Source organism: Erythrolamprus reginae, chromosome 13 (assembly GCF_031021105.1).
Source record: "Erythrolamprus reginae isolate rEryReg1 chromosome 13, rEryReg1.hap1, whole genome shotgun sequence".
NCBI classification, from domain to species: Eukaryota; Metazoa; Chordata; class Lepidosauria; order Squamata; family Dipsadidae; genus Erythrolamprus; species Erythrolamprus reginae.
In genome coordinates, this window is record NC_091962.1 from 9,485,665 (window position 1) to 9,512,352 (window position 26,688).

General features: G+C 42.6%; 3 protein-coding genes and 1 non-coding gene across 5 annotated transcripts in view; 3 read left to right on the forward strand and 1 right to left on the reverse strand.

Moving 5' to 3' along the window:
- Positions 1-38: 38 nt before the first annotated feature.
- Positions 39-21,506, forward strand: CSKMT (citrate synthase lysine methyltransferase). Of its 2 annotated transcripts, none has more exons than XM_070766468.1 (3): positions 39-200; positions 5,046-5,198; positions 8,083-9,362. In XM_070766468.1, the coding sequence occupies exons 2-3, from the start codon at positions 5,075-5,077 to the stop codon at positions 8,766-8,768; spliced, it is 810 nt and encodes a 269-aa protein (XP_070622569.1). In that variant the 5' UTR covers positions 39-200; positions 5,046-5,074; the 3' UTR covers positions 8,769-9,362. The 2 variants fall into 2 exon arrangements, 1 of the variants encoding a protein (XP_070622569.1); XR_011560520.1 differs by lacking the exons at positions 5,046-5,198; positions 8,083-9,362 and adding exons at positions 19,586-19,807; positions 21,221-21,506 and having other exon boundaries at positions 66-200.
- LOC139175623 (U2 spliceosomal RNA) lies at positions 3,253-3,443 on the forward strand. The gene has a single exon (XR_011560545.1). It is a non-coding gene; the product is annotated as a U2 spliceosomal RNA (small nuclear RNA).
- On the reverse strand, positions 10,404-12,243 carry LBHD1 (LBH domain containing 1). Its single transcript, XM_070766471.1, has 2 exons — positions 11,927-12,243; positions 10,404-10,465 (listed from the first exon to the last, which is right to left on the reverse strand). The coding sequence occupies exons 1-2, from the start codon at positions 12,201-12,203 to the stop codon at positions 10,422-10,424; spliced, it is 321 nt and encodes a 106-aa protein (XP_070622572.1). The 5' UTR covers positions 12,204-12,243; the 3' UTR covers positions 10,404-10,421.
- A 2,114-nt stretch (positions 21,507-23,620) lies between the features above and the next one.
- Positions 23,621-26,688, forward strand: part of DMAC1 (distal membrane arm assembly component 1) — a 14,531-nt gene continuing 11,463 nt past the window's right edge. Inside the window, exon 1 of the mRNA XM_070766472.1 lies at positions 23,621-23,903. Coding sequence (XP_070622573.1) covers positions 23,693-23,903 — 211 coding nt within the window. The 5' untranslated portion in view covers positions 23,621-23,692. The remainder of the gene's footprint in view (positions 23,904-26,688) is intronic.

Consider the following 26,688-nt stretch of genomic DNA (forward strand, 5'->3'; position numbering starts at 1 on the left):
CGGGGCAAAGATAAACCACGCCCCCCTCCTTCCCTTCTCTGCCCGCCAGGCGTCGCCGTCGCTTTCTGAAGAGGCTCCTAGTCACCTTAGCTCTGGTCCTCGTTGAGGCCTAGCAACTTGGTTTTGTCATTGAAAACGAGAAAAAGCTGGGCGGAGGAATTGGGTGGAAGGCCTCATGAACCAATTCCCTCTTAAATAGGGTACTTATAAGTATTATTAGTATTAGTATTATTAGTAGCATTTTAGTATTAGTATGGTATTAATAGCATTAAGTAGCATTATTAGTATTCATATTTTTAAGTATTACTATTAGTATAATATTTGTATTGGTAGCATTGTTATTAGTAATAATACTATAGTAATAATAGTAATAATATTAGTATAGTATAGTAGTAGTAGCAGCAGCATTAGTATTAGTTTTAGTATTTTTAGTAGTAGTAGTATTAATATTAACATTGTTAGTAGCAATAGTATTAGTATTTATTAGTAATATTCATACTATTAGTGGCATTAGTAGCATTAGTACTATTATAGTATTAATAGCATTAGTAGCATTAGTATTGGTGTTTATTAGTATTAGTATTATTAATATTCATATTAGTAGCATTAGTATTTATTAGTATTATTAATATTAGTATTGTTAGTAGCATTAGTAGTATTAGTATTGTTAACTTATTCATTAAACATACTTAAGAGCAAATTAGCAAGTTATTATTATTACTATTATTACTAATTGAAATACTGTATCAAAAAACAAGCCAAGTTTTAAAGATATATAAACCAGGATGCCTTTTAAGAGGGTGGTGAAGCTGGATATTCTTTTTTCTCTCTCAAACCTAAAGTGACATTTTCATTTAAAGGTTTTTTGTTTAATGTTTGTTTAATCTGTGTTTGTTTGTTGTCGTTTTGCAGTTGTTTGCTTATTTATTTCCTTTAGCTGTGGGTTTAATTTTTTTTTTAAGCCGATCTGCCCATTTTTGCTTCTCAAATTAATTTTAGCTTAGATTACATAAGTCTACTAAAGAATATTTTTTGCAAAAATTGTTCTTTTCCGAATCGTTTTTTTTTTTGGTTCTGATTTCAAAAATGTATACAGTTATTTTCTGTAGCAGGTATAATTTCCACGGAGCAGCACCATCATTATTATAAGGCATAGGAAATATACTGGCGACATTAAGAAAACAGTAATCAACCTACCAGAAATAACGTAATAACAAAAATGCTTCTATATCAGACACTTTACGTAATAGAGCAAATCTAAGCCTATTTTTGGAATCAGCACATCCAACTCCATAAAACAGACATATTACTTTTGCTGATGATTTTTTGTGTGTGTGTGTTGACCAGTGTTTGGAAGGGACCTTGTAGGTCATCTAGTCCAGTGTTTCTCAACCTTGGCAACTTGAAGATATTTGGACTTCAACTCCCAGAATTCCCCAGCCAGCGAACGCTGGCTGGGGAATTCTGGGAGTTGAAGTCCAAATATCTTCAAGTTGCCAAGGTTGGGAAACACTGATCTAGTCCAAGCAGGAGTCCCTACTACACCATTTTGGACAAATAGGCCGTCCAATCTCCCTTGTTGGAGTTCCTGCAATTACCGCAGGCAGGTTGTGAGTCACTTGCTCAATTTTTTTCCTTTTAGCTTTTAGCTGTTGATTTAATTTTACGGGTATTTTTTTAATTGTTTAGTTCTTCCTTTTAAACATCCCTTCTGTTTTTCCTTTTTCCCCCCCTTTGGGATAAGCATCTCTTTCTGCTTCTTCCAGATGTTTGGCCAGATGTTAGGAGACACACAAACACACACACACACACACAAACACACACACACCCCTCTTTGTGATTCCAGCCGGTCTTTCCCACCAGGCAAGGAAACCATTTTTATCTGCCCCGACAATTTTTCTGGCTGCCAAGTAATTAAAATTGTTATTTATAGCAAGGGGCGATGAGTTAATCTTGCAAAGATAATGAAAGGCTGCCAGGCGATTTCGCTGCAAGCTGGGAGGAGGAAGGTAAGGCTGGAGGGCCCCTAGGGGGCGCAGCAGGGCCACTTAGAGACAGCTCTGCCCCCTGCTGGCCGCTTTGGAGTTTTGCAAAAATCGAGATGTGTTGTAGATGCATTTTGGGGGATGGAAATGGTGGGATGATGCCTTCGGGGCATAAAAAGAGGTATAAATGTTCTCTTCCAATAACAAACAGAAGAAGGGAATATTGATGCTGTGTTTCCTTCTCTCTCTCTCTCTCCTTCCTTTCATTTTCTCCTTTTTCTTCCTTTTCTTTTTTCTTTTTCCTTCCCTTTTTTCCTTTTTCTAATTCCTTCCTTTCTTCGCCTCCTTCCTTCATCCCTCCCTCTTCTTTCTTTCTTTCTTTCCTTCCTTCTTTCCTCCTTTCATTACTGCCTCCCTCCATTTTTCTCTCCTTCCTTTCCTTCCTTTGTCTTCCTATCCTCTCTCTCTCTCTTTTCTCCCCTTTCCTTCCTTCCATCCTCCTTTCCTCCCTCCATCTCTCTCTCTTTCTCCCTCTCTCCCATCCCTCCCTCTGTCTTTCCTTCCTTCCATCCCTTTCTTTTCTTTTTCTTTCTCTCTTTCTCTCCTTTTCCCTTTCTCCTCTTTTCTCCCTCCATCTTTCCTTCCTTCCCTCCCTCTCTTTTCTTTTTCTCTCATTTTCCTTCCTTCCTCCCTCCGTTTTTTTTCCTTCCTTCCTTTCTACCTCCCTCCCTTCCTTTCCTCCTCCCTCCTTTTGTCTCTTCTTTCTTTTTCTTCGTTCTTTCCTTCCTCTCGTCCCTCCCTCCCTCTTTCCTTCCTTACTTCCCTCTCTTCCCCCCCCCCCCAATTTGTCCCTTTCTGGGCTGGGGGGTTCTGTTTGCGGGCTGCCGCAGCAGAGCTCCAGCCTCCCCCACCCCCTTCCCATCTCGGCTCTCTAGGCCCCTTTGGCAGTGTGTGTGTGTAGTGCCCCCCATGGCCAGCTGCGGAATGACAGGGGAGGAGAATGGCGGAGAGGGTGATTTACCCTATGCAAATATTCCACCAATCGTCACCCGGAAAGCCAGCCGGCATGATGGGAAGTGCACAGGGGAGAAAGAACCCCCCTTTTCACCCCCAAATCGCCCCACTGGAGACGTGGTTGAAATCCAGTCCAGGCAAAAAGCTAAGCAGGATCAATCTCCCAGGGATCTCTTGGCTACCCAGCCCTGCTCCCCGAAACCTGGAGGCGCCTCGGCAGGAGAGTCCCGGGTCCCATCCGCCTGATTCCAGTATCGCTTCTCGGCCTTTTGGCTAAGATCAAGTGTAGTATCTGTTCTTATCAGTTTAATATCTGATATGTCCTCTATTTGAGGACTACATATTAAATGGATTTTTGGAACTGGGAGATGGAATAGGGGCTTGCTCCGTCCACTCCAAGCATCGGCCTGGTATTGCAGTATCTCCAGGAACGGTGCACCTCCCCCTGGGAGGAATTTCACTGGTTAAAAAACAGATTGAAAGCTCTCTTTGCTATGAAGGGATCCTTTAACTGCTATTTCCCTTTGCCGAATTCCCTGCAGTATCTGCCTTTTTCTCAGGGTGGCGCTGCATTTCCACCCTTTTTGCACATGCGTGCAAAGGCGGATATATGAACGGTGAGCCAATTGCTCTGCAGGAGGGGTAAAAAGGGGGCTTTAAATGCCTAAAAGGATCCTGTTTGAGGGCAGGAAGGGGTGCTAAATTGTAGGATCCAATTTTGGGGTAGGGAGAGGGTCTTAAATTGGGGAGTGAGTGATTTAAAAAGTCTCCCAATGCCTTAATAAGTCATAAAAGGATCCACTCTATAGTCTAGGTGGGTTAAAAAGGATTATGTAATAAGTCATAAAAGGATCCATAGACAAGGGTTGGTGGTTAGCTTTTGAGGGGTGAGATTAAAAGGGCTTTAGATGCTGAATAAATCATAGTAAAGGGATCCAGTCCAAGGCCATGAGGTGGGGTGCTTAGCTATAGAATGATGTTGGAAAGGGAGCCTTGGAGATCTTTCTAGTCCAACCCTTTGCTTATGAATTGAACTGCTCCATTGAAACATTTCATTAAAATCAGTTTCCGGTCACAATTCAAAGTGTTGGTCATGACCTATAAAGCCCTTCATGGCATCGGACCAGATTATCTCAGGGACCGCCTTCTGCTGCACGAATCCCAGCGACCAGTTAGGTCCCACAGAGTGGGCCTTCTCCGGGTCCCGTCAACTAAACAATGCCGCTTGGCGGGACCCAGGGGAAGAGCCTTCTCTGTGGTGGCCCCGGCCCTCTGGAACCAACTCCCCCCAGAAATTAGAATTGCCCCCACCCTCCTTGCCTTTCGTAAGCTACTTAAAACCCACCTCTGCCGCCAGGCATGGAGGAATTGAGATACTCTTTCCCCCTAGGCCTTTACAATTTTATGTATGGTATGTCTGTATGTATGTTTGGTTTTTTTATATAATGGGTTTTTAATCGTTTTTATTATTGGATTATTATTGTACGCTGTCTTATTATTGCTGTTAGCCGCCCCGAGTCTCCGGAGAGTGGCGGCATACAAATCCAGTAAATAAATAAATAAAAATAAATAAATAAATAAAAATTACACAAAGGTCCCACTTTTATTTCGTTTTCTTTCACATCTGCTGTTCCTCTTTCTCAAATCCTTTTTTTTTTTTTTTTTTTGTCTTATGAACATCAGAGCCTGAACTGGATCTGTCAAAATTCATGCTGGCGGTGTTTTATTTTTCCCCTTCCTTTTGAAGATCCAAATTGTCATTTCTCCAGCGTCCCAACATTTTTAAAACAAGGAAACAAAACATGGCATTATTATCTCTGCTTTGCAAAACGTGGGCGTCGGGTCCATAAATCCTTTTGAATGTCACCGCTGTGGTTCCAGCTTGACAGGCGGGGAGAGAAAGAGCGAGAGAGAAGAAAGAAAAAACCTTTGATCCTGTTTTAATTGCTTGGAAGGAAAATTTTAAAAAGGGTGCAGCGGAGAGAGGAGGAGAGGGCTGTTTGCTGAGTGGTTTTTTTCCTTCCCTTTTCTGCTTTTCCTCCGTAGCTCCTCCTTAGCCGTCCTTCCTCCGAAAAATGGCAACCCTGAAAACATTTGCAAAAATCCTCCAGCTAACAAGACCTCTCCTTGGACAGAAGATCCCGAGGACTCGGACCGTCCCTGCCAACGAGTCCTTGGCTCCTTTTTCTGCGTGGACAGGTGGTGGAGGAGATTAAAGAGATTATTTAGACTATATTATTTAGACTAGGACGATAGGGTTTCGTTTCAGTTTGCTCCAGTTTAGTTTAATCTCGTTGCTTTATTTTATGCGCTTAGTTTAATTCAATTTTCAGTGTTATTATTTATTTTATTGCTTTTTTTCTTTTATTAATATAGTAATATAGTGATTAATATTTTATTTTATTTATATTTGATTAATTTATTTTATTTTTTTATATTACAGTGATCCCTCGTTACTTCACGGGTTTTCAAAATCCATTGAAAATTTTAAATCCATTGAAAATTCATAAAATTCTTCTGCAGTACTACTGTACTCTATTTAAAGAAACTGGTAGGATATAACATGTACAGTAGTCCCTCACCTATCGCTGGTGTGACGTTCCAGACCCGGCCGCGATAGGTGAAATCCGCAATGGGGAATTTATCGACTGATAGTACTTATTTAAGTATTTATATTGTAATTGTTTGGTAAGTTTTCATTGTTTTAAGTGTTTATAAACCCTTCCCACACAGTATTTATTTTAGATACAGTATTTAAATACAGTATTTACAATTTTAGATATATTTTTTTTGAAAAACCTGCCGATCGAGTTCGGCGGGCTGTTTAAATCTGCCGATCGACTTCCTCAGAAACCCGCGAACCAGCGAAGATCCGCGAATGATTTTCCTCATTAATATTTCTTGAAAACCCGCGATGAAGTGAAGCCGCAGTAGGTGAAGCGCGGTATAGCGAGGGACTATTGTAGTTCCCGCTGAGAAACATTATAGAATGGCTGTTTAATGCAAAGGGTGGGTTTTAAAAGTCCAAATACTCGTTAAATACATAAAAAAATATCTTTCCTCTACTTCACGGAAATTCGTTTTTCACGGGTGGTCTTGGAACGCATCCCCAGAGAAAAATGAGGGATCACTGTATATTTATTTTATTTTATTATTAATTTATTGTTTTCTTTTATTAATAAATATAGTAATTCTTAATATTTTACTTTATTTATTTATTACTTTAATTTACTTTATTTTGTTTTATATTATATTTATTTTGTTTTATTACTTTATTGTTTTATTTTATTAATAAAGTAATATAGTAATTATTAATATTTTACTTTATTACTTTAATTTACTTGATTTTGTTTTACATTATATTTATTTTATTTTGTTATTACTTTATTGTTTTATTTTATTAATAAAGTAATATAGTAATTATTAATATTTTACTTTATTTATTACTTTAATTTACTTGATTTTGTTTTATATTATATTTATTTTATTTTGCTATTACTTTATTGTTTTATTTTAATAATAAAGTAATACAGTAATTATTATTTTACTTTATTTGTGCACGTTTTGTACTTTTTTGTGCCTTTTGGATCCTCAGAAATTGTCAGCGGTTTTATTGTTTACTGCTTCATAGCTTTGGGTTAATTCAATTTTGGATTTTGGTGTCAGAAAATTGCTCTCAAGGGGATGGAAACAAAATTGCATGTCATTGCTGAAGGGTATTTAATTACATTTCAAAGCCAGGATAGTAAAAATTAGCAGAGAGCAATTTAAATGCAAACTTACTTCCTTTAAAAAAAAAAAATCAGAGTAACAAATAGCAGGACCTTTTTTTTTTAAAGTAAACTTTATTTAAACACACAAAATACAAACAATTAAACTCACACAGAAAAGGGGAAAAACATAAAAGAAAGGACCTTGAAGGACTTCTAGTCCAACCCTATAGCATTCCAGAGAAGTTTTCTTTCTTTTAAAATCTCCAGTGTTTGGAGCAACCACAACTCCTGGTGGCAAGCTGTTCCACGGGCTAATTGCCCTCACTGTCAGGAAATCTCTCCTTAATTCCAGGTTGCTTCTCTCCCTGATTAGTTTCCACCTGTTGTTTCTTGTCCTGCCTTCTGGGGCTTTAGAGAATAGACAGCCCCTCAAATATTTTTTATTTATTTTATTTATTTATTCATTTGTCCAATACACAAATACATAGGAAGAAAAATAGACATGTAGTAATATATATAAGGGTAAAGTGAACTTAGAGGAGAGGATATACGAAAGAAAGAAAATATATATGATAAGTGAGAGAAAGGAAAGACAATTGGACAGGGGACGAAAGGCACACCAGTGCACTTATGTACGCCCCTTACTGGCCTCTTAGGAACTTGGAGAGATCAATCGTGGAGAGTCTAAGGGAGAAATGTTGGGGGTTAGGGGTTGACACAATTGAGTCTGGCAATGAGTTCCACGCTTCGATAACTCGATTGTTGAAATCATATTTTTTACAGTCAAGTTTGGAGCGGTTCGTATTAAGTTTGAATCTGTTGCGTGCTCTTGTGTTGTCGCAGTTGAAGATGGGAACCTTGCTTTCATGACTCCTACGCCTTCTTTTTAGACCAGGGGTCGGCAACCTTAAAACACTCAAAGAGCCATTTCAACCTATTTCCCACAGAAAAGAAAACACGGGGAGACACAAAACCCCGACTATTTCCTGAGCGGCCACAGAACCAGCATGTATAGTTGAATTAAACATTTTGTTTTCTTCTGAAACTTTTATTTGCTCGGATTTATCCATGGTTGGCCTACTGGGGGATGAAAAAGTGTCACACACGTTGGCGATTGCGACGCCTATTTTGAGCAACGAGGAGCTGCAGCAGAGGGATTTAAGAGCTGGATGCGGCTCCAGAGCCAGGGGTTGCTGATCAATTCTTGCAACCGTTCTTTATGTATTTTAGCCTCCAGCCCCCTAACTGTCTTTGTTGCTCTTCTCTGCGTTCGCATTTGACACCCCACCCCACCCAAAAGGAAGGGAAATGTCATCTCGTGGTGAGGTGCCCGCGTTCAATTTCTCTCCATCCCGCCTCCCTCTTTGCAGAAGATCTGCTTCGGAACATGGACCAGCGCGAAGCTTGGGACCGCTTCTACACCCGGAAGGAGAAAAACGGATCTCCACGTCCATTCGACTGGTTCTTTGGCTACAAAGAGATCTCGGCGCTTCTCGGCTCTGTTCTTGGGGGCCTGCCCTCCGGCCGGACCCGAGTCTTGGACGTCGGCTGCGGCACTTCATCCTTGGCCTTGGAGCTGTACCAAAACTCACCCTCCCAGCTTCACGTCTCTTGCCTGGATTTTTCCTCCACAGCCATCCAATGTCTCACGCGGATGCTACGGGACAGCCCTCCACCCCGCCACCCGCTATCCGAACTGGAGTGCCACCTGGGCGATGCCACCGAGCTGTCCCGCCTCTTTTCTCCGGGGTCTTTCCACTTGGTTCTCGATAAAGGGACCTGCGATTCGGTCCTGCGGGGATGCCCGCAGCGAGCAAGATGCTTAGTGTCCGAGTGTCTACAAGTCCTGAGGCCGGAGGGATGCCTTGTCCAGATCTCCGACGAGGATCCGGACGCCAGGGTGCCGTTCCTGGAAACAGCTGGCGGGGCCAACATCAACGTTGGGGAGATCGCCAACATTAGCGGCATCTCGTATTACGCTTACACGCTCAGCCCCAAAGCTCCAGACCCATCAGATGTGGGGCGGCCCTCCAAGTCTCCGAGGAACCCATCATAGAGTGAAATCTAGCAACAGATTAACTACAACACCCATATATCTTTTATCATAACACTCCAGTCGTTTAGAGGTGGTTAATTTTATTGTTTATTTTCTCGATCGGGACTTTCGGATTTCCTTTTGCAAAGCACAGCCAAAAACAGAAGCAATTCTTTTATTTATTTTATGTTTAGGAACTTTGTTCAGCTTTCGTGGAACAAGCCATGATTGGCTTGCTTCGGGCAGACTACGAAGAAGCAGTGAAATCTACTTACCCTCCGAATCGTTACGGGCACATTTTCACCTTCTGCACGGGGGGTTAAACAGAAAATGGCGACATCCAAGCGGGTGGGTGGACACGTCTTGCCGCCGCTGCCAGTTCTCCAAATTACTGTCAGCCATCCCCACCGTACACGTGAACCAGACTAAACCGGTATAATTTCACCCCTGCTACAAAGCCGTAAAAGTTAGTTTCCAAACGGCAGGAAACGACCAAGTCAATACGACGGTTAATGGAATGCTTTAATTTCAAATACGAATATTGGCCACCGTTATAGACTTGAGAATTATACAGGGATGTGGTTTATTAAAAACAAAAAAACAACCCACAAAAAAGCTGCCAGCTTTTGACTTTGTTGCAATTTATTTATTGAATTGTCGGGAAGCCACCCAGCGTCCTTCAGAATTGGGTAACTTTACAAGCGTGTCCAATTAATACAAATTATTATTATTTATTACTAGCCGTACCCGGTCGCGTGTTGCTGTGGCTCAGTTTGGTTAAGTGGGAAAGAAAGAAATGAGAAAGTGCATGTTTACATTTTTGAACTTCCTGCTTAAATTATTCAGAATAACAGAGTTTGAAGGGATTAACGTTAGAGAGCAAGTTGACATTTGTACATCTCTCTCTGTGTCACCTTCCCTGCCCTCTCCCCCTGCTTTAAGAGACTGGCCTGACCCATCTGCTAAAGTACGATAAGACCAGCCTACCTTGCAGGGTTCTTGGTTCCACCCAAGCATGGGTGGCAAACCCTACTGTGGCAGTTGATCAGCAGCCTATCAAAATGTGCCTGCTAGGTTTGTCTCCAGTCTCCATGCAAAGCAACTACCTGTCTTTTCACCAGCCAATCAAAACGCACCTCCTGTGGTTTTTCACCAGGGAATCCTATGTTTTTGACCAGTTTTTACCTGTCACAGGTGTGATATCTATACAATATAAGCATATCATAAGGGCTGCATTCGTTTGGAATGCTGTGTCAAAATTTCAAAGCAATCGGTGAAGTACTTTTTGAGATTAGCCCTCCCTAACAAAGATACATTTACATTTTTATTAATATAGATTTAGAATATAGTACATCTCCTAACTTCCTAACTGTAGCGACTCAGTGCCCCTTTTCTTAGAAGGCTGTGCCACAGAATCCTGAAGCCAAAAACTCAAGATCCGTTCCACTTTTACAGTAAATTTCACGAAACACAACAGCCGTGAATTTATTCTGCGATCCAGTTCCTGGAAGGATTATTCTCCCGACTTCTCCGGCATCAAAAAATCCCACCTTTGCAATCTCCACGTTGACTCGGTGCTACTAGCCAGGTATCTCATCCTGGTTCTGGTTTATAAGAGGTTAGGAAAATATCGGCTCATCCCGTCGATCACAGGATAAAAGCCGGCTTCAGGTTTTACGCTAAGAGATCTTCCACGTCGTTTTCAAAAGAGGAAAACCCTAAAACAAACAAAAAATAAAATAAAAAGAGGAGTCCATAAGTTAAGGAGCATTATTTTATTGAATTTATTTTCATTGAAATGGTTGGGGGAGGGGGCTGGAGTAGAAGACCTCCGAGGTCCCTTTCAGCTCTACTTGATTCTGAATTTTATTACAAATATATTTTGAGGCAAAGTAGTCCTCTTGAAGTAAGATAATTATTTATTCATTTGTTAAATTTATTAAGTCCTGGCCTCAGGGTAAGCGGTAAAGTGTTAGTCCTTGACTTACAACCACAGCTGGGATAAGAATTTATGTCGCTTAAGCAAGTCGCTTGTTCTATGAGTCAGGCTTGATTTGATCACCCCCCTTTTTTTTTACCACGATGTTAAGTGAATCCTGTGGTTGTTGAGTGAATCCGTCCTCCCTCAATTCATTTCTTGGCTCATCAGAAGCCAGGTGCGGATGGCGATTGTGTAATCCCGGGTTGTTGCAATGATAGTAAATACATGACAAAAATACGCGAGTGTCTCGGTTTTGACTATGATGTGCAAGGATGGCCATAAATCACATTTTTTAAATTGCCGTTGTTAAGTTTGGCCTCTAAACGAGAGGGCATAAGCCGCATCTGTGGGGCTTTCACCAGCAATGGTGATGCTGGTCAAGGTGGAATTTGGCTCATGGTTGAATTTATAAGATCGGGAACGAGCTTCCCAGGAACATCTAGAAGGGCTCATAAAAATACCGGGAGCTTTCTAAGAACATCTGGAAGAGGTTCACAGGAACGTCTGGAGATGCTTTCCCAGGGACACCCATAAGAATGTCCCAGAAATATCTGGAAGAGCATCTTATGAACATCTGGAAGACCTTTTCCCATGGGTGCCTGAAGGCTCTTTCTGGGCACTTCTGGAATAGTTTATTTATTTATTTATTTATTACTTAGATTTGTATGCCGCCCCTCTCCGAAGAATCGGGGCGGCATACATGTCCTGGGGACATCTAAAGAAGCTTTTAAAGAACACCTGGAGATTCCCAGGAACATTTGGAGAAATTTGCTTAAGGATCCTAGAATTTGGCTTATGGTCGTGCAACATCTGGAGGAGTTTCTAAAGAACACCTGGAGTTTCCCCAGAAACATTTGGAGAAACTTCCTAGGAAATACAGAGAAGAGAACATCTGGAAGAGTTGAAGATCATCTGGAGCAGGGGTAGGGAACATTGGCTCTTCTGTGGACTTCAACTCCTAGAATTCCTGAGCCAATCATGGAGTTGAAGTCCATGTGTCATGGAAGAGCCAACGTTCCCTGATCCTGACCTGGAGCACACCAGGAACATCTGGAGAAGCTTCAGGAATATCTGGAAGAGCTTCCCAGGAACACCTGGAGAAACATCCTAAGGATCCTTGCAAAACAACGGCCAACCGGCTACCCAAAGGATCCAAGATGGCGTCGAGGCCGACCGTTCTCCCAACCCCCAAACTCACCAGCCTCCAGTTCTTCCTCCTCTTCATCAGCCAGGAACTCATCCGGCTCGTCCCCTTCCAGCAGCAGGAAGTCCTCTGGAGGCCACAGGAGCTCCCCACTCTCGCCATCGCTCCCTTCGCTGGGCTCCACCACGATGGAGGGCAGACGGGTCCTCTCGAAGACGAGACCTTCCCGAGGCACCCTCTCGCGAGGCCACCGCTCCAGCTCTTTAGACCCATCCGAAAGCCTTTCGGCCGCCTTGCCCAGGAGCTCTGGATGACCACCCAGCGTGGACATCTCTTCACAGGGGAAGGCCGTGTCCGGAGGTGGACTCTTCGAGAGCTCCCACCCTAGATCTTGAGGTGGACTCAGAAAGGCCTGGGGGCAAAAATACACCAAGGAGATCAACCTCAGAGCAAAAAGTTGGCCTTTCCAACGCCTTGATTTGTAAGAGAACATGACAGCTGAGCAGTAACTAATGTCAAAAAGTCTTTTTCTGATAAGTTTTATGCTTAAGACCTTCCCCCGTTTTTGTAGCCCGTCTTTGGACCCGTTCAATTTTATCCATCTCTTTTTGTAGGCGAGGTCTCCAGGACTGGACACAGTCTTCCAAATGGGGCCTCACCAGCGCTCTATACAGCGGGATCACAATCTCCCTCTTCCTGCTTGTTATACCTCTAGCTATGCAGCCAAGCCTTCTACTCGCTTTCCCTACCGCCTGACCACACTGCTTGTCCATTTTGAGGCTGTCAGAAATCACGCCCCCTAAATCCCTCTCTCCTGACGTTTTTGCTAACACAGAACTGCCAATACAATACTCAATATTTTCTTCCTATTCCTTTCTATTCTATATTCCTATTCCATTCCATTCTATATTCTGTATTTTATTTCTATTCTATTCCTTATTTTATTATCTGTATCCCACCTTTATTTTTATTTTTTTATTTTTTTATTGGATTTGTATGCCGCCCCTCTCTGTAGACTCGAGGCGGCTAACAACAGTAATAAAAACAGCATATAACAATCCAATATTAAAACAGTTAAAAACCCTTATTATAAAACCAAACATACATATAGACATACCATGCATAAAATTGGAAAGGCCTAGGGGGAAAGAGGATCTCAGTTCCCCCATGCCTGGCGGCAGAGGTGGGTTTTAAGCAGTTTACGAAAGGCAAGGAGGGTGGGGGCAATTCTAATCTCTGGGGGGAGTTGGTTCCAGAGGGCCGGGGCCGCCACAGCGAAGGCTCTTCCCCTGGGTCCCGCCAAGCGACATTGTTTAGTTGACGGGACCCGGAGAAGACCCACACTGTGGGACCTAACTTGTCACTGGGATTTGTGTAGCAGAAGGCGATCCCTGAGATAATATTATTTTTACAAATAATTCAAAGCAGTGAACATATCAGTTTCCCCTTCCTATTTTCCCTACAATGACAACCCTGCGAGGTGGGCTGGACTGAGAAAGAGTGAACTGGTCAACTAATCAGTTTTCATGCCTAAGTCAGCACTAGAACTCACCGTCTCCCACTTTCTAGCCTATTCCCTTAACCACTAGACTGAACTGCCTCTGCCTAGCCCAAGATTTGGGTGGGAATCGTTGCCTGGGCTGACTTGAACGGCCGAGGCGGCTATGAATGACTTGGGAAAGACTAGGGAGGGCCTTACCTGCCTGCTGAGAGAAGGATCGGAGCAGGCGCTGTCTTCTTTGGCCAAGCTCCACTGCATTTCTTGGTTGGAGTTTAAATCCGAATCGCTGCTCGGCATTGGATTCGAATCCAGAACCTGCTTCTGATATGGAGCGTGTTCCTCGGCCGAAGTCGTGGGATTCTGACGCTTCTGGATTATTTCCATCGTGTTTGCATCTGTAGAGGCGGCAAAAAGTCCCTAAGATAAGTCAATATTCAATATATTCAATATCAACTTTATTTGATCAGTCAATCGACCATATCAAAGCGAGGAAAAGGACCACATCGGTCGTCATAAAACTGTGACTGGTTAAAATACAATAAAAGTGGCTAAAATAGAGGGAGCTTGAATAAATAATAAGTTAAAATGCAGCATAATATGCTAAAATTGAGTAGTAAAACATGAGAATATAACTCGTGCAAAGGATTATATTAAACAAATCTAAGATACTGATATAAAATATTCTTAAGTGAGTTCATCTCCTTTGCCTGCCACCCCAATAGGTTCTATAAAACGTATTCTCATCTGAACAGCCCTGACTATAAACTTAGCGGTTCTAGAAACTACATATATATTTGTACCCTGAAGAAAATATGATAATTGTTTATTACAGTACCAGTGTATGACTTTTGTCAAGTAGGGGCTGTAAATACTGAGGTCTTACTGAGGAGTATAGTTTACAATTGAGTAGCACATGTGCAATGTCTTCTATTTCTGGTGCACCGCAAATGCATGTTCTCTCAAAATATGGTACTTGGTGGAATCGTCCGTATTTGACCATAGAATCTAACTGCTGAAATCTTGCTCTAGTGAGTGCTGTTCTATGGTATTGGGTCAGACCCATTGTCAGGTATTTTTCTAGTTGAAAGGCTGTTTTGTTCTTGGCTAACCATTTCAGTGACCTGCACTTAGCAAGTGCCTCCATATCAGTTTGTGCATTAACATCTAAAACTCTTTGTTTAACTATTGCCTGGGCCTGATGTCCAGCTGAAAGCATGTGTTGCATCGAGAAACCGAAATATAGGGTGGCTTGAGAAAGTTGGTCGACCCATGTAGTGGGTTTGGGTGTGCCCATCTGTTCTTCTAAGCACATTTTTTTGGGAGTCTTTCAGGTTCCATTGGGAGAATCCTCCACCAATAATTGAAGACTTTAATAACTCAAGTAAGCAAGTAGGATGCTTGGCTGCATAGCTAGAGGTATAACAAGCAGGAAGAGGGAGATTGTGATCCCCTTATATAGAGCGCTGGTGAGACCACATTTGGAATAATACTGTGTTCAGTTCTGGAGACCTCACCTACAAAAAGAGATTGACAAAATTGAACGGGTCCAAAGACGGGCTACAAGAATGGTGGAAGGTCTTAAGCATAAAACGTATCAGGAAAGACTTCATGAACTCAATCTGTATAGTCTGGAGGACAGAAGGAAAAGGGGGGACACGATCGAAACATTTCAATATGTGAAAGGGTTAAATAAGGTCCAGGAGGGAAGTGTTTTTAATAGGAAAGTGAACACAAGAACAAGGGGACACAATCTGAAGTTAGTTGGGGGAAAGATCAAAAGCAACGTGAGGAAATATTATTTCACTGAAAGAGTAGTAGATCCTTGGAACAAACTTCCAGCAGACGTGGTTGGTAAATCCACAGTAACTGAATTTAAACATGCCTGGGATAAACATATATCCATCCTAAGATAAAACACAGGAAATAGTATAAGGGCAGACTAGATGGACCATGAGGTCTTTTTCTGCCGCCAGTCTTCTATGTTTCTATGTAGTGGGTTTGGGTGTGCCCATCTGTTCTTCTAAGCACATTTTTTGGGAGTCTGTCAGGTTCCATTGGGAGAATCCTCCACCAATAGTTGAAGACTTTAATAACTGTTAAACTGTAGATGGAGTGGATGCCAGTTTCAGCTCTTACTGCTGCTGTGGATGTGTTTCTGTCGGTCCCCAACATGGTTCTTAGAAAGCATGCTTGGTTTTGTGCTAGTGGTGCAGCCTTTAAGATAAGTCATCCTCGTTTAGCACCCACAATCGAGATTGGTCACTAAGCGAGGCAGTCAGTAAGCGAAGCCACAGCTGGGCACAAGATCGGAGTTCAGCTTTTCTTCGGCTCGAAAGACCCACAAAGGTTGTTTTCACGGGAGGGGTAGTTACCAAGTGACTTGCGCGCATGGTCACAAAACGAGGCAGTCACTAAGCGAGGACAGCATCTTATCTTGATTCACAAAATCGAAGCGGATGGTTAAAAACACCATCACTCTCAATCCATGGCCACTTGGGGCTGGCTCTCCTTCTAGCGTCCCCCGCTGCTGGCTGGGGAGGATGGGAGTGGCAGTCCCTTAGTTCCAAGCGACATCAATAACTAAGATGGGTCTCGGTTCGCTTTCCCTGGCTGCCTGGCTGGAAACCATTGTCCCAAGCCCTTAAATCAAGGAGTGTTTGACGGTGGATTAGCAGCCGAGAGATAAACGTCTGGATTCATAACTCAGGAGGCTTTGGGCCCCTCGGAAAGGTCATCTTGGAGCAGGGGAAAAGTAGGAGAAGGTCAAGCAAGAGATCTGGTGCAACCTTAACAGGAGGAAGGCGGCCAGAGAATATTGCGTGCAGCAAAGCAGAAACACAAATCTTGTTTTTTGTGTGTGTGTAAGCTGCATTGATCATGCACGGATCACAAGAACTAGAGGGCAACTGCTAAATCAGTGTTGTTTTCATAGAAACCTAGAAGACTGACGGCAGAAAAAGACCTCATGGTCCATCTAGTCTGCCCTTATACTATTTCCTGTATTTTATCTTAGGATGGATCTATGTTTATCCCAGGCATGTTTACATTCAGTTCCTGTGGATTTACCAACCACGTCTGCTGGAAGTTTGTTCCCAGCATCTACTACTCTTTCAGTAAAATCATATTTTCTCGTGTTGCTTCTGATCTTCCCCCCAAGTAACCTCAGATTGTGCCCCCTTGTTCTTGTGTTCACTTTACTATTAAAAACACTTCCTTCCTGAACCTTATTTAACCTTTTTAACATATTTAAAAGTTTCGATCCTGTCCCCCCTTTTCCTTCTGCCTTCCAGACTATACAGATTTTCAAACACGGAGGCAACATTCAGAGGTCTTGATTTCTACTCCAAGGATTCTCTGGGCAGCTCTCAAGATACTAGGGGCCTGTGCTGTTTGGTGTTAGTGGGGAGCAGCCCTGGTGGTTCCTTGGTTAGGTTGTTTTTAACGGCATTGTAAACTCTAATGTATATAAACAGAGAGCAAAAGCTCTCTCCCTCCTTTCACTGATGATGTAACCTAGTTGGGTAATGAAATGTTTGCAATTTAACCACCAAGCTCAGAAAGCACTGGTGATTCCCACAATTGTAGTCATTCTCCTCCTCCTCAACCCCACTCCCATCTAGCACTGATGACGTTACCTGCTTTGGTAGTGAAACGTCTTCAAGAAAGCCACCAAAAACCCCATACCTGCTTAAGGCAGGACATCAAGAGCCTCGTCCATGCTCAAACGCACCATCTTCTAGTTTATCAAAGTCAGAAAAAAGGGAATGAATTCCAGTAGGTTTGAGCAGGCGCCTCAAGCTTTCTGCCTCCTTGGGTTTTTTCCCCCCCGTACCACTTACCTTTTCTTGGATCCAAACAGCTCTGGTCTAAATTTTGGAAGCCGAAGGAGACACGGTCACTGACGGCAGCTCATCCTTCGGCCCCAGGGGGCGAAAAAAGAAGAAGGGAGGAATGGCTGGAATCACCATCTGAACTGTGTGGCCGATCGGCCAGGGGACGATGTCCAGATTAGTAATCTCCTTCTGAGCTCATGGAAATTTCAGTGAGAGAGCTAAGGCGCTCAGGGAAATAGAAGGTAATCTCACGGGCGGGAGGGTGCAAAGGAGATGAGTCCTGACCCCCTGGGGTGTGGATAAGATCGATTATTTAGGGGGTGGGGGCTTGATCCTTTCTCCTGCTTAAGAAATGTTGCTTAAGGCAGGGCTTGCCAACTTAGCCACCTTTTTAAAATTATTATTATTATTATTATTATTATTATTATTATTATTATTATTTATTAGATTTGTATGCCGCCCCTTTCTGAAGACTCGGGGCGGCTCACAACAGTAATAAAAAAAACAGTATAATAATGAAACAAATCTAATAATAAAATTACATAAAAAAAACCCCAACAATTAAAAAAACCCCATACAGCACATACATACCAAACATAAAATATAAGAAAGCCTGGGGGACATGTCTTAGTTCCCCCATGCCTGGCGATATAGGTGGGTCTTGAGTAACTTGCGAAAAACAAGGAGGGTGGGGGCCATTCTAATCTCTGGGGGGAGTTGATTCCAGAGGGGTGGGGCCGCCACAGAGAAGGCTCTTCCCCTGGGGCCCGCCAAACGACATTGTTTGGTCGATGGGACCCGGAGAAGGCCAACTCTGTGGGACCTTATCGGCCACTGGGATTCGTGCGGTAGAAGGCGGTTCCGGAGGTATTCTGGTCCAATGCCATGAAGGGCTTTAAAGGTCATTACCAACACTCGTTTTAAGACTTCAGCTCCCAAAATTCCCCATTTCAACAGGGCAGGGACTTCAACTCCCAGGAGTTGATAGAGAGAAGGCCTGCAAAAACCCACCAGTGTGCCTAGTACAAAGTCCTGATATATTCCGTAAAATATTGTGTACTCAAAACCATGCTTGTACTCCTTATATATTCAACAATCACATTTATCCTTTGTCATAATACATACACTTGACTAAATAAATAAATAAAAAGTCCCCATTCAACATGGCTGGACTTCAACTCCCAAAATTATTATTATTTATTAGATTTGTATGCCGCCCCTCTACGGAGACTCGGAGCGGCTCACAACAACAAAACAGTACAAATCCAATTGATTAAAACAATTTTAAAACCCTTAATTTAAAAAGCAATCACACATCTCATATAAACCATACATAAAACAGAAACGGCCCAGGGGAATCAATTTCCCCATGCCTGATGACAGAGGTGGGTTTTAAGGAGTTTGCGAAAGGCAAGGAGGGTGGGGGCAATCCTAATCTCTGGGGGGAGTTGATTCCAGAGGGTCGGGGCCACCACAGAGAAGGCTCTTTTCCTGGGTCCCACCAGACGACTTTGTTTCGTCGATGGGACCCAGAGAAGGCCAACTCTGTGGGACCTAACCGGTTGCTGGGATTCTTGCGGCAGAAGGCAGTCCTAGAGATATTCTGATCTGATGCAATGAAGGGCTTTATAGGTCATAATCAACACTTTGAATTGTGACCGGAAATTGATTGGCAACCAAGAATTCCCCTTTCTAAAGCACATCTGGGCTTCTGAGGAAGAGGTAGGCACAACATAATTCTGTTTTTATTTCGTGTATGAGTGTTTGTTTGTGTGTATACATACATACATACAATACATACACTTACACATACAAGAAATAAAAAATGGAATTATGTGTGTGTCTGCCTGCCTCATATATATACAGTATGTCCCAACTGGGACATATATACACCTATATACATATACGTATGTACGATGTATGTATGTATGTATGTATGTATGTATGTATGTATGTATGTATGTATGTCTTGGAAGAGGCAGACGTTGGTCAAATCTCTAGTTTGCAAGGAAGGTAAGAGAGTTGAGCTGAGCTTTGGAGGAGAATAATGACTTTACTATCTGTGCAAGAAGTTGGAAGGGAGATCCAGCCTCTAAAATAGTAAAGTTTTTTTTTTCATTCTCAGTATCTTAAAGATGGCTGAACTTCAACGCCCAGAATTCCCCATGCTTCAAGATAGGCGGACATATGCTGCCTGAAGGATTCTGGGACTTGAAGTCCACCTTTTTTTCAAGTGGCCAAGGTTGAGAGAACCACGTATTGTATGTGCAGCAACATGAATACAAATTCTAACCGTGAACCACAGTAGGTGGGTGGGTGTTTCCTTAGATCGCCACACGAGGGCGCTCAGGCCCGAGAAACAAGCTTCTCTTCTTTTAGGTTAAACGGCCCACCCTCCGGCCGGCCTTGTGCTCTCTATGGTGGTCCGTCGCCGCTTCCTGTCCCCCTCGCAGCTTCCGGGAAGACGTGCCACAGCCCGCCATGGCCATCAAGTGGCGCGTCGTCAAGGCGGTGGGCACCGGGGTGGGCGTCTTCGTCGGAGCGCTGCTGATCTTTCAGGTCTGGCCCTCCGAAGAGGTGCGCTCGGCGAAGATAAGCAAGGTAAGGAAACAGCGGAAGGCTTCGGCCTCTTCCTGCCGTTGCCGCTTGAAAACATGAGGAATAGCGTCTTGCATAAGACCTTGTTCCGAATAATGAGGACTAGCGCCTTGCATGAAGGGCCTACTCTAATGAGGATTAGCGCCTCGCACAAGATCTGGTTCCGAATAATGAAGACTAGCGCCTTGCACAAAGAGCCTACTCTAAATAATGAGGACTAGTAGCACCTTGCATAAGACCTTGTTCCGAATGAGGACTAGCGCCTTGCACAAAGAGCCTACTCTAAATAATAGGACTAGCGCCTTGCATAAGACCTTGTTCCGAATAATGAGGACTAGAACCTTGCATAGAGTCTTTACGAGGATTAGCACCTTGCATAAGATCCTATTATTTAGAGTAGGCACAAAGAGCCTACTCTAAATAATAGGACTAGTGCCTTGCATAAGACCTTGTTCCGAATAATGAGGACTAGAACCTTGCATAGAGTCTTTACGAGAACTAGCACCTTGCATAAGATCCTATTCTGAATTATGATTAGTGCCTTGTATAAAGACTATTCTGAATTATGAGGACTACCTCCTTGCATAAGACCTTGTTCTGAATCATGAGGACTAGCACCTTGCATAAGATCTTGTTCTTGAATTATGAAGACTAGTGCCTTGCATAAGACCTTGATTAGCGCCTGGCATATAGACACTGTTCAGAATCATGAGGATTAGTGCCTTAAATAAGATCGCGCTCAGAAATATCAGGCTTTTATTTATGTATGTATTTGATTAGACTTTTTATTCCATTATTAGCTCTTCTTGATATGCTTATTATTAGATTCTGATTTATAATTTCTGATAATAAATCCGTATCTTGTATCCAGCTCTTTGCTTGTACTAGTCTTGAGTCTCGCGCTCGGTGTGCATAATTAATGGAATTTATTAGATTGTTGCCTCCAGTTTTTTGAGTTTTATATATAACTCAAAATGGCAAGCATAGCTGATTACTCTTTCCTCCTGTTTCCTCACCAGAATTACCCTGCGAGGTGGGTTGGGCTGAAAGGGTGACCAGCTCAATGTAACCCAGCCAGCTTTCCTGATTAAATGAATCTTTCATGATTCTGGCAAAACTAGAACTCAGAGTGGCATGTTAGATCAGATCTTAATTCAAGAACCACAAGGACTACCATCTGAAACATGAGGATTAGCACCTTAACTATTGCCTATGCAGAACCACAAGGCTTAGCCTCTAAAAGATCATATTCAGAACCACGAGGACTAGAATCTTTTGCTAACTAGTTAATGCAAGAGATGCACCATAGACCACAAAGTAGTTTTTACGCCTCAGGTGATTTTTTTCAGATCTGCAAAACGGGGCTGCCCAAAAACCTTGTTCTGTCTTCCTCACACGTCTTCGTTTCCCCTGCAGGAATTCCGGGAATCCAGCTATTCGGACTCAAAACGAGAGACCGCCATGATAATGGAAATCCTTAAAGAGGCCGCTGAGTCAGATGAGAATTGGGCCCGAAAATCTTTCTCTTCGAAAAAGTAGCAATGGCTGTGACTCGAAAAAGGCTTCTTGGACTGCAGAAGTGTCGTGATTCTGTAATGAAAATCACATTTTTTTCCCCTTTGACCTGTTTATTCCTTGAGGTCCTTCTATGGCTTGCTTGGTAAGATGTGTTCATAAATTAAAAATGGCACTTTGGGGTTTTGTTCTGTGTGTGTTCTGACAAAAATGAAAAATGGATCTTACAAAAACATATGGCCTTACAGTGAGCCAATGTGCTCCTTGTGTGTTTGTCTTTGAATTCACACATTGTGCTACAACAAAAAAGATTTTGCCAGCTGCTAGCTTAAGTGCCTGGTTTGTCCTGAAAATTTTTATTTTATTAAAATTTATATGCAGTTTATTTCACCTAGAACGATGGTCCTCAACCTTTCGGACTTCGGGGACCACTACATTCATAATTTTAAAGATAAATAGTAATATTTATTTATGCAATATAAAAAGTGAAAATAATTTTTCTGCGGACCACAAAATTTTTCTCGACCACCAGTTGGTGACCGCTAGCCTAGAAAGTGACTCTAGACAGCTTAAAGACAAATTCCTTGTGTGTCCAATCACACTTGGCCAATAAAGAATTCTATAAATTTTCTAAAGCAATAAGTAAAAGCAAAAAGATAAAACATGAAGACATTAAATATTAATATCAGTCAGTTTGGAAATTGGTAGAGATGCTCAAGAACAAAAATGCAAAGGTTTATGATGCAAAAACTATGGCAGGCATATGTTAGCTACAGTTTATTATTAGTGTATTTATAAATATATAGTTGCTTGTGTTTTTATGTAAGGTGCTTACCAAGCTAATTTTCATAGCTGTGCTTTAATAACTTATTTACTATACAATGCTCAAAAAAATAAAGAGAACATTTAAACAACAGAATAATATAACTCCAAGTATTCAATGAGAATATTTCATTCATGCAGATCTAGGATGTGTTATTTGAATGTTTCCTTTATTAAATAAAGGGAATACTTAAAAAACAGAATATAACTCCAAGTATTCAATGAGAAGATTTCATTCATTCATTGACAAAATTGAACGGGTCCAAAGACGGGCTACAAGAATGGTGGAAGGTCTTAAGCATAAAACGTATCAGGAAAGACTTAATGAACTCAATCTGTATAGTCTGGAGGACAGAAGGAAAAGGGGGGACATGATTGAAACATTTAAATATGTCAAAGGGTTAAATAAGGTCCAGGAGGGAAGTGTTTTTAATAGGAAAGTGAACACAAGAACAAAGGGACACAATCTGAAGTTAGTTGGGGAAAAGATCAAAAGCAACATGAGAAAATATTATTTTACTGAAAGAGTAGTAGATCCTTGGAACAAACTTCCAGCAGACGTGGTAGATAAATCCACAGTAACTGAATTTAAACATGCCTGGGTTAAACATATATCCATCCTAAGATAAAATACAGAAAATAGTATAAGGGCAGACTAGGTGGACCATGAGGTCTTTTTCTGCCGTCAGACTTCTATGTTTCTATTCAGATCGAGGATGCGTTATGAGTGTTCCTTTTATTTATTTTTTTAGCAGTATATTTATAAACATAGTTATTGATATGTGGCTTAGTTGGTTAATTATTTTAACTGAAGCTTAATAACTAAAACTGCTAACATGTGGAAGGGAGGGAGGAAGGAAGGAAAGAGGAAAAGAAAGGGATGAAGGAAAAGATGGGAAGGAGATAAGAGGAAGGGAAAGGAAGAAAAAGAGAAGGGAGAGAGGAGAAAGGAAAGGAGGGAGAGAGGAAGGGAAGGAGAGAAGAGGAAGGAACGAAGAAAGAAAAAGATGGGAGGAAAGGAAAGGAAAAGAAGAGAGAAGGAAGGAAGGAAGGAAAAGATATTATTTTGAGCTACCGAGAGTCCATTGGAATTGGGCAGCATACAAATTTTATTAACGAGAGAGAAAGATGGATGGATGGATAGATAGAAAGGATAGAAAGAAAGAAAGAAATAAGATGTTATTTCAACTTGGAGGGACCTTTAAGAAGCCCATATTTAAGAGTTAGATTTAAAACAAAAGACCAGTGAAATCTGGAAGATGCAGCCATCGATCACTGGTGGGGAAGAAAGAAACGTGGCCCCGTAATTTAAAGATTATTTTTTCATCATAGCAAGGAAAGTAAGACAAAATACTCAAAACACAGCCCGTTTGTTTTCTCTATTTCCCCAATCGGAACCTCCCACAAGGAGCTCCGTTGCCCTCCCCGGAAGTTTATAGAGGTCGGACGTTGTTTTTTCCTCCCTTTCCCTCGAGGGTGACGTTTCTGCGCTTCCGGCGGCCCGGCCGAGCTGCTTCCGACGCAGAGGCGGCCATCCTGCAGGGCGGAAAGATGGCGACCCAGCCCGGGGGCAGCGTGGTGGCGGGGTCTTCGGCGGCGCCCCCCCAAAAGTCCTTCTTCTGGTCCTGCTTCAGCTGCCGCGTGCTGACCAGCAGCGGCCTGGTGGCCGCTGGGCTCTGGGTCCACATGGGGGCCCGCAAATCCTTGCGACAAAGGACGCCCGGGAGCTTCTTCGACGTCTTCCGCCTTGTTCTCGCCGTCGGTAAAGCCGGGGGAGCGAGGGTGGGTGGGTGGGTGGGGTGCAGATTCGGACGTGTAAATTTAGACACGCGTATTGCATTTGCCTCGCGGAGTGGAGGTCACTCCCCTCTTTTCTATGATCTCGGGGTGCAATGACGCGACTGGGCCACCAGAGGGCAGCAAGAACACAAGAAATATTTTAAAAGAATTAGCAATACAGTACAGTACTGTATATTCATATTAAATATAAGTATTTTAGATTTATTTTATTGATTTACATCGACTTGCGTTCCGGGTGCCTTAGGTGAGGGCCTGCCAGCCTGAATCACGAGGACTAGCACCTTTAATATTGTTATTTGTTGTTTTGATTTTCTTTTTCTTTTTAATCCCTCCTTTATTACTTTCTCAGAGACACCAGGCAGCAAAACACACTTAATGCTTCTTTCACCTGCTGTTTGCCTTCATATTCTTTCATTGATATGTTCTATTACTATACCTTCTTTTCTATTATTTCTTAGATATGAGTATCTCCTCTATAACCTTCATCATGTATTTTACTATGTGTATATAGATATATATATATATCCACTAAAACCCTCATTGTGTATTGGACTAAATAAATAAATAACAACTCTGCTAGGTGGGCTGGGCTGGGAGGGAGGGAGGGATTTTTTCCCAAAATCACCAGATGTTTTTCATATCTAAAATGGCACTAGAATTCACCGCCTCCTAGTGATTGTGCCAGTCACTCAATTGGCTTTCATACCTGTTCTGTCTGGGTGCCCCCAGACTTCAACACCAACTGGAAAAAGCAGCCAGACACGCTGATAAAAGCAAAAGCACTTTATAGTTTGAAAAATAAACACAGAGAAAAACCTGTTCTTCCCAACAGGCAGGCTATGAGGCTTCACAGTAAAGTCCTGACGGCCAGACAATACAGCAGACTTCTTGCTGGCACACACACCACTGTAGAGAATAAGCCCCCACGCCTTTTCCCCCAAGGTTTCAGCCTTCAAGGCCACAAGCCAGAAGCAGAGACGCCAAAGATCACAGCCAGGTCCCAGGACTCCCAAAGATAATACTCCACAATACAGGAAGGGTGGGTCTGCCTTTTCAGCCTTTCTGGGGAGAACCACACCCAAACCCAGCTGTTACCTATTTAGGACTGGAAGTACCTGGCTAATTGTCCCCTTCGTTGTGCTGCTCTTCTCTGCCTGCGATCGATGATGGCTTGAGCATTTTCATCTAAGGACTCCAGGCTGCTTGCTGGGGAGAGCTCCACCCCGGGGGACTCTGGCTGTTCTCCCTCTCCCTCGGCCTGATATTCCTCCTCCCCTTCTGCCTGGGCCTCCTCCTCCTGTTCCTCCGCCTCCCCCTCCCCCTCTGAGCAGGGAGCCGGCAGAGGTTCAGCCGTTCCCTGAGGAGCCTCAGACGGAATCACAACAATACCTAAATTGGAATTAGAACCGCCAGTCTCCTGATTTCTGTCTTGTTACTTTCACCACTAATAATTCCAAATAGATTATCTATGTTTATTAATATGTTATGATATTGCATTTGTACTACCAAGCCACTGTGGGCGGCACTAATAACCTTCCATTTTTTGGAATTCTATTCTTACTTTTTCCTATTTTTATTCTATTCTATTATTTCTATTCTATTCATTCTAATTCTGTCCCATCCTATTCTATCCTGTTCCATTATTTATTCTGTTATTTCTGTAGGAACTGAGGTGGCACAGTGGTTAGAGTGCAGTACTGCAGGCTACCTCTGCTGGCTGCCAACTGTTGGCAATTTGGTAGTTCGAATCTCACCGACCTCAGCCTTCCATCCTTCCAATGTGGGTAAAATGGGGATCCAAATTATTGAGGGCAATATGCTGACTCTGTAAACCACTTAGAATCCGCTTAGAGAGGGCTGTAAAGCAGTATATTATTATTATTATTATTATTATTATTATTATTATTATTATTTATTAGATTTGTATGCCGCCCCTCTCCGTAGACTCGGGGCGGCTCACAACACAATAAAACAGTTCATAACAAATCTAATAATTTACAATTTAAAATATTTTAAAAACCCCATTACTAAGCAGACATACATGCAAGCATACCATACATAAATTGTATAGGCCCGGGGGAGATATCTCAATTCTCCCATGCCTGACGACAAAGGTGGGTTTTGAGGAGTTCACGAAAGGCAAGGAGGGTAGGGGCAGTTCTAATCTCTGGGGGGAGCTGGTTCCAGAGCGTCGGGGCTGCCACAGAGGAAGGCTCTTCCCCTGGGGGCCCGCCAACCGACATTGTTTAGTTGACGGGACCCGGAGAAGGCCCACCCTGTGGGACCTAATAGGTCGCTGGGATTCGTGCAGCAGAAGGCGGTCTCGGAGATATTCTGGTCCGATGCCATATAACTCTTGATTGGGACTGCAACCAAAAAATTAAAAGATGCTTGCTCCTGGGATGGAAAGCCATGGCATCCTAAAAAGCAGAGACATCACCCTGCTAACAAAAGTGTGTATAGTCAAGGCGATGCTTTCCCCAGTTGCAATTTATGGCCGTGGAAGTTGGGACCATAAGGAAGACCAAGCACAAAAAGGATGGAGGCCTTTTAGACTCTGGTGCTGGAGGAAGACTTCTGCGAGTCCCTTCGATGGCAAGGCCATCCAACCGGTCAGTCCTAGAGGGAGATCAACCCTGGCTGCTCTTTAGAAGGCCAGATCCTGAAGATGGAACTCAAATGCTTTGGCCCAACTAATGAGAGGAAGGACTCAAATTTAAAAAAGAAGAAAGTTCAAATTAAAATAT

What these genes read in the sequence shown, in the direction of transcription:
- CSKMT (XM_070766468.1), top strand. Translation starts at nt 5,075, where the DNA reads ATGGCAACCCTGAAAACATTTGCAAAAATCCTCCAGCTAACAAGACCT. An exon ending in TCCTTTTTCTGCGTGGACAG is followed by an intron (nt 5,199 to 8,082) that starts GTGGTGGAGGAG and finishes CCCTCTTTGCAG; the next exon opens with AAGATCTGCTTCGGAACATG.
- LBHD1 (XM_070766471.1), bottom strand. Translation starts at nt 12,203, where the DNA reads ATGTCCACGCTGGGTGGTCATCCAGAGCTCCTGGGCAAGGCGGCCGAA. An exon ending in GGAGGAAGAACTGGAGGCTG is followed by an intron (nt 10,466 to 11,926) that starts GTGAGTTTGGGG and finishes TGTTTGTTTTAG; the next exon opens with GGTTTTCCTCTTTTGAAAAC.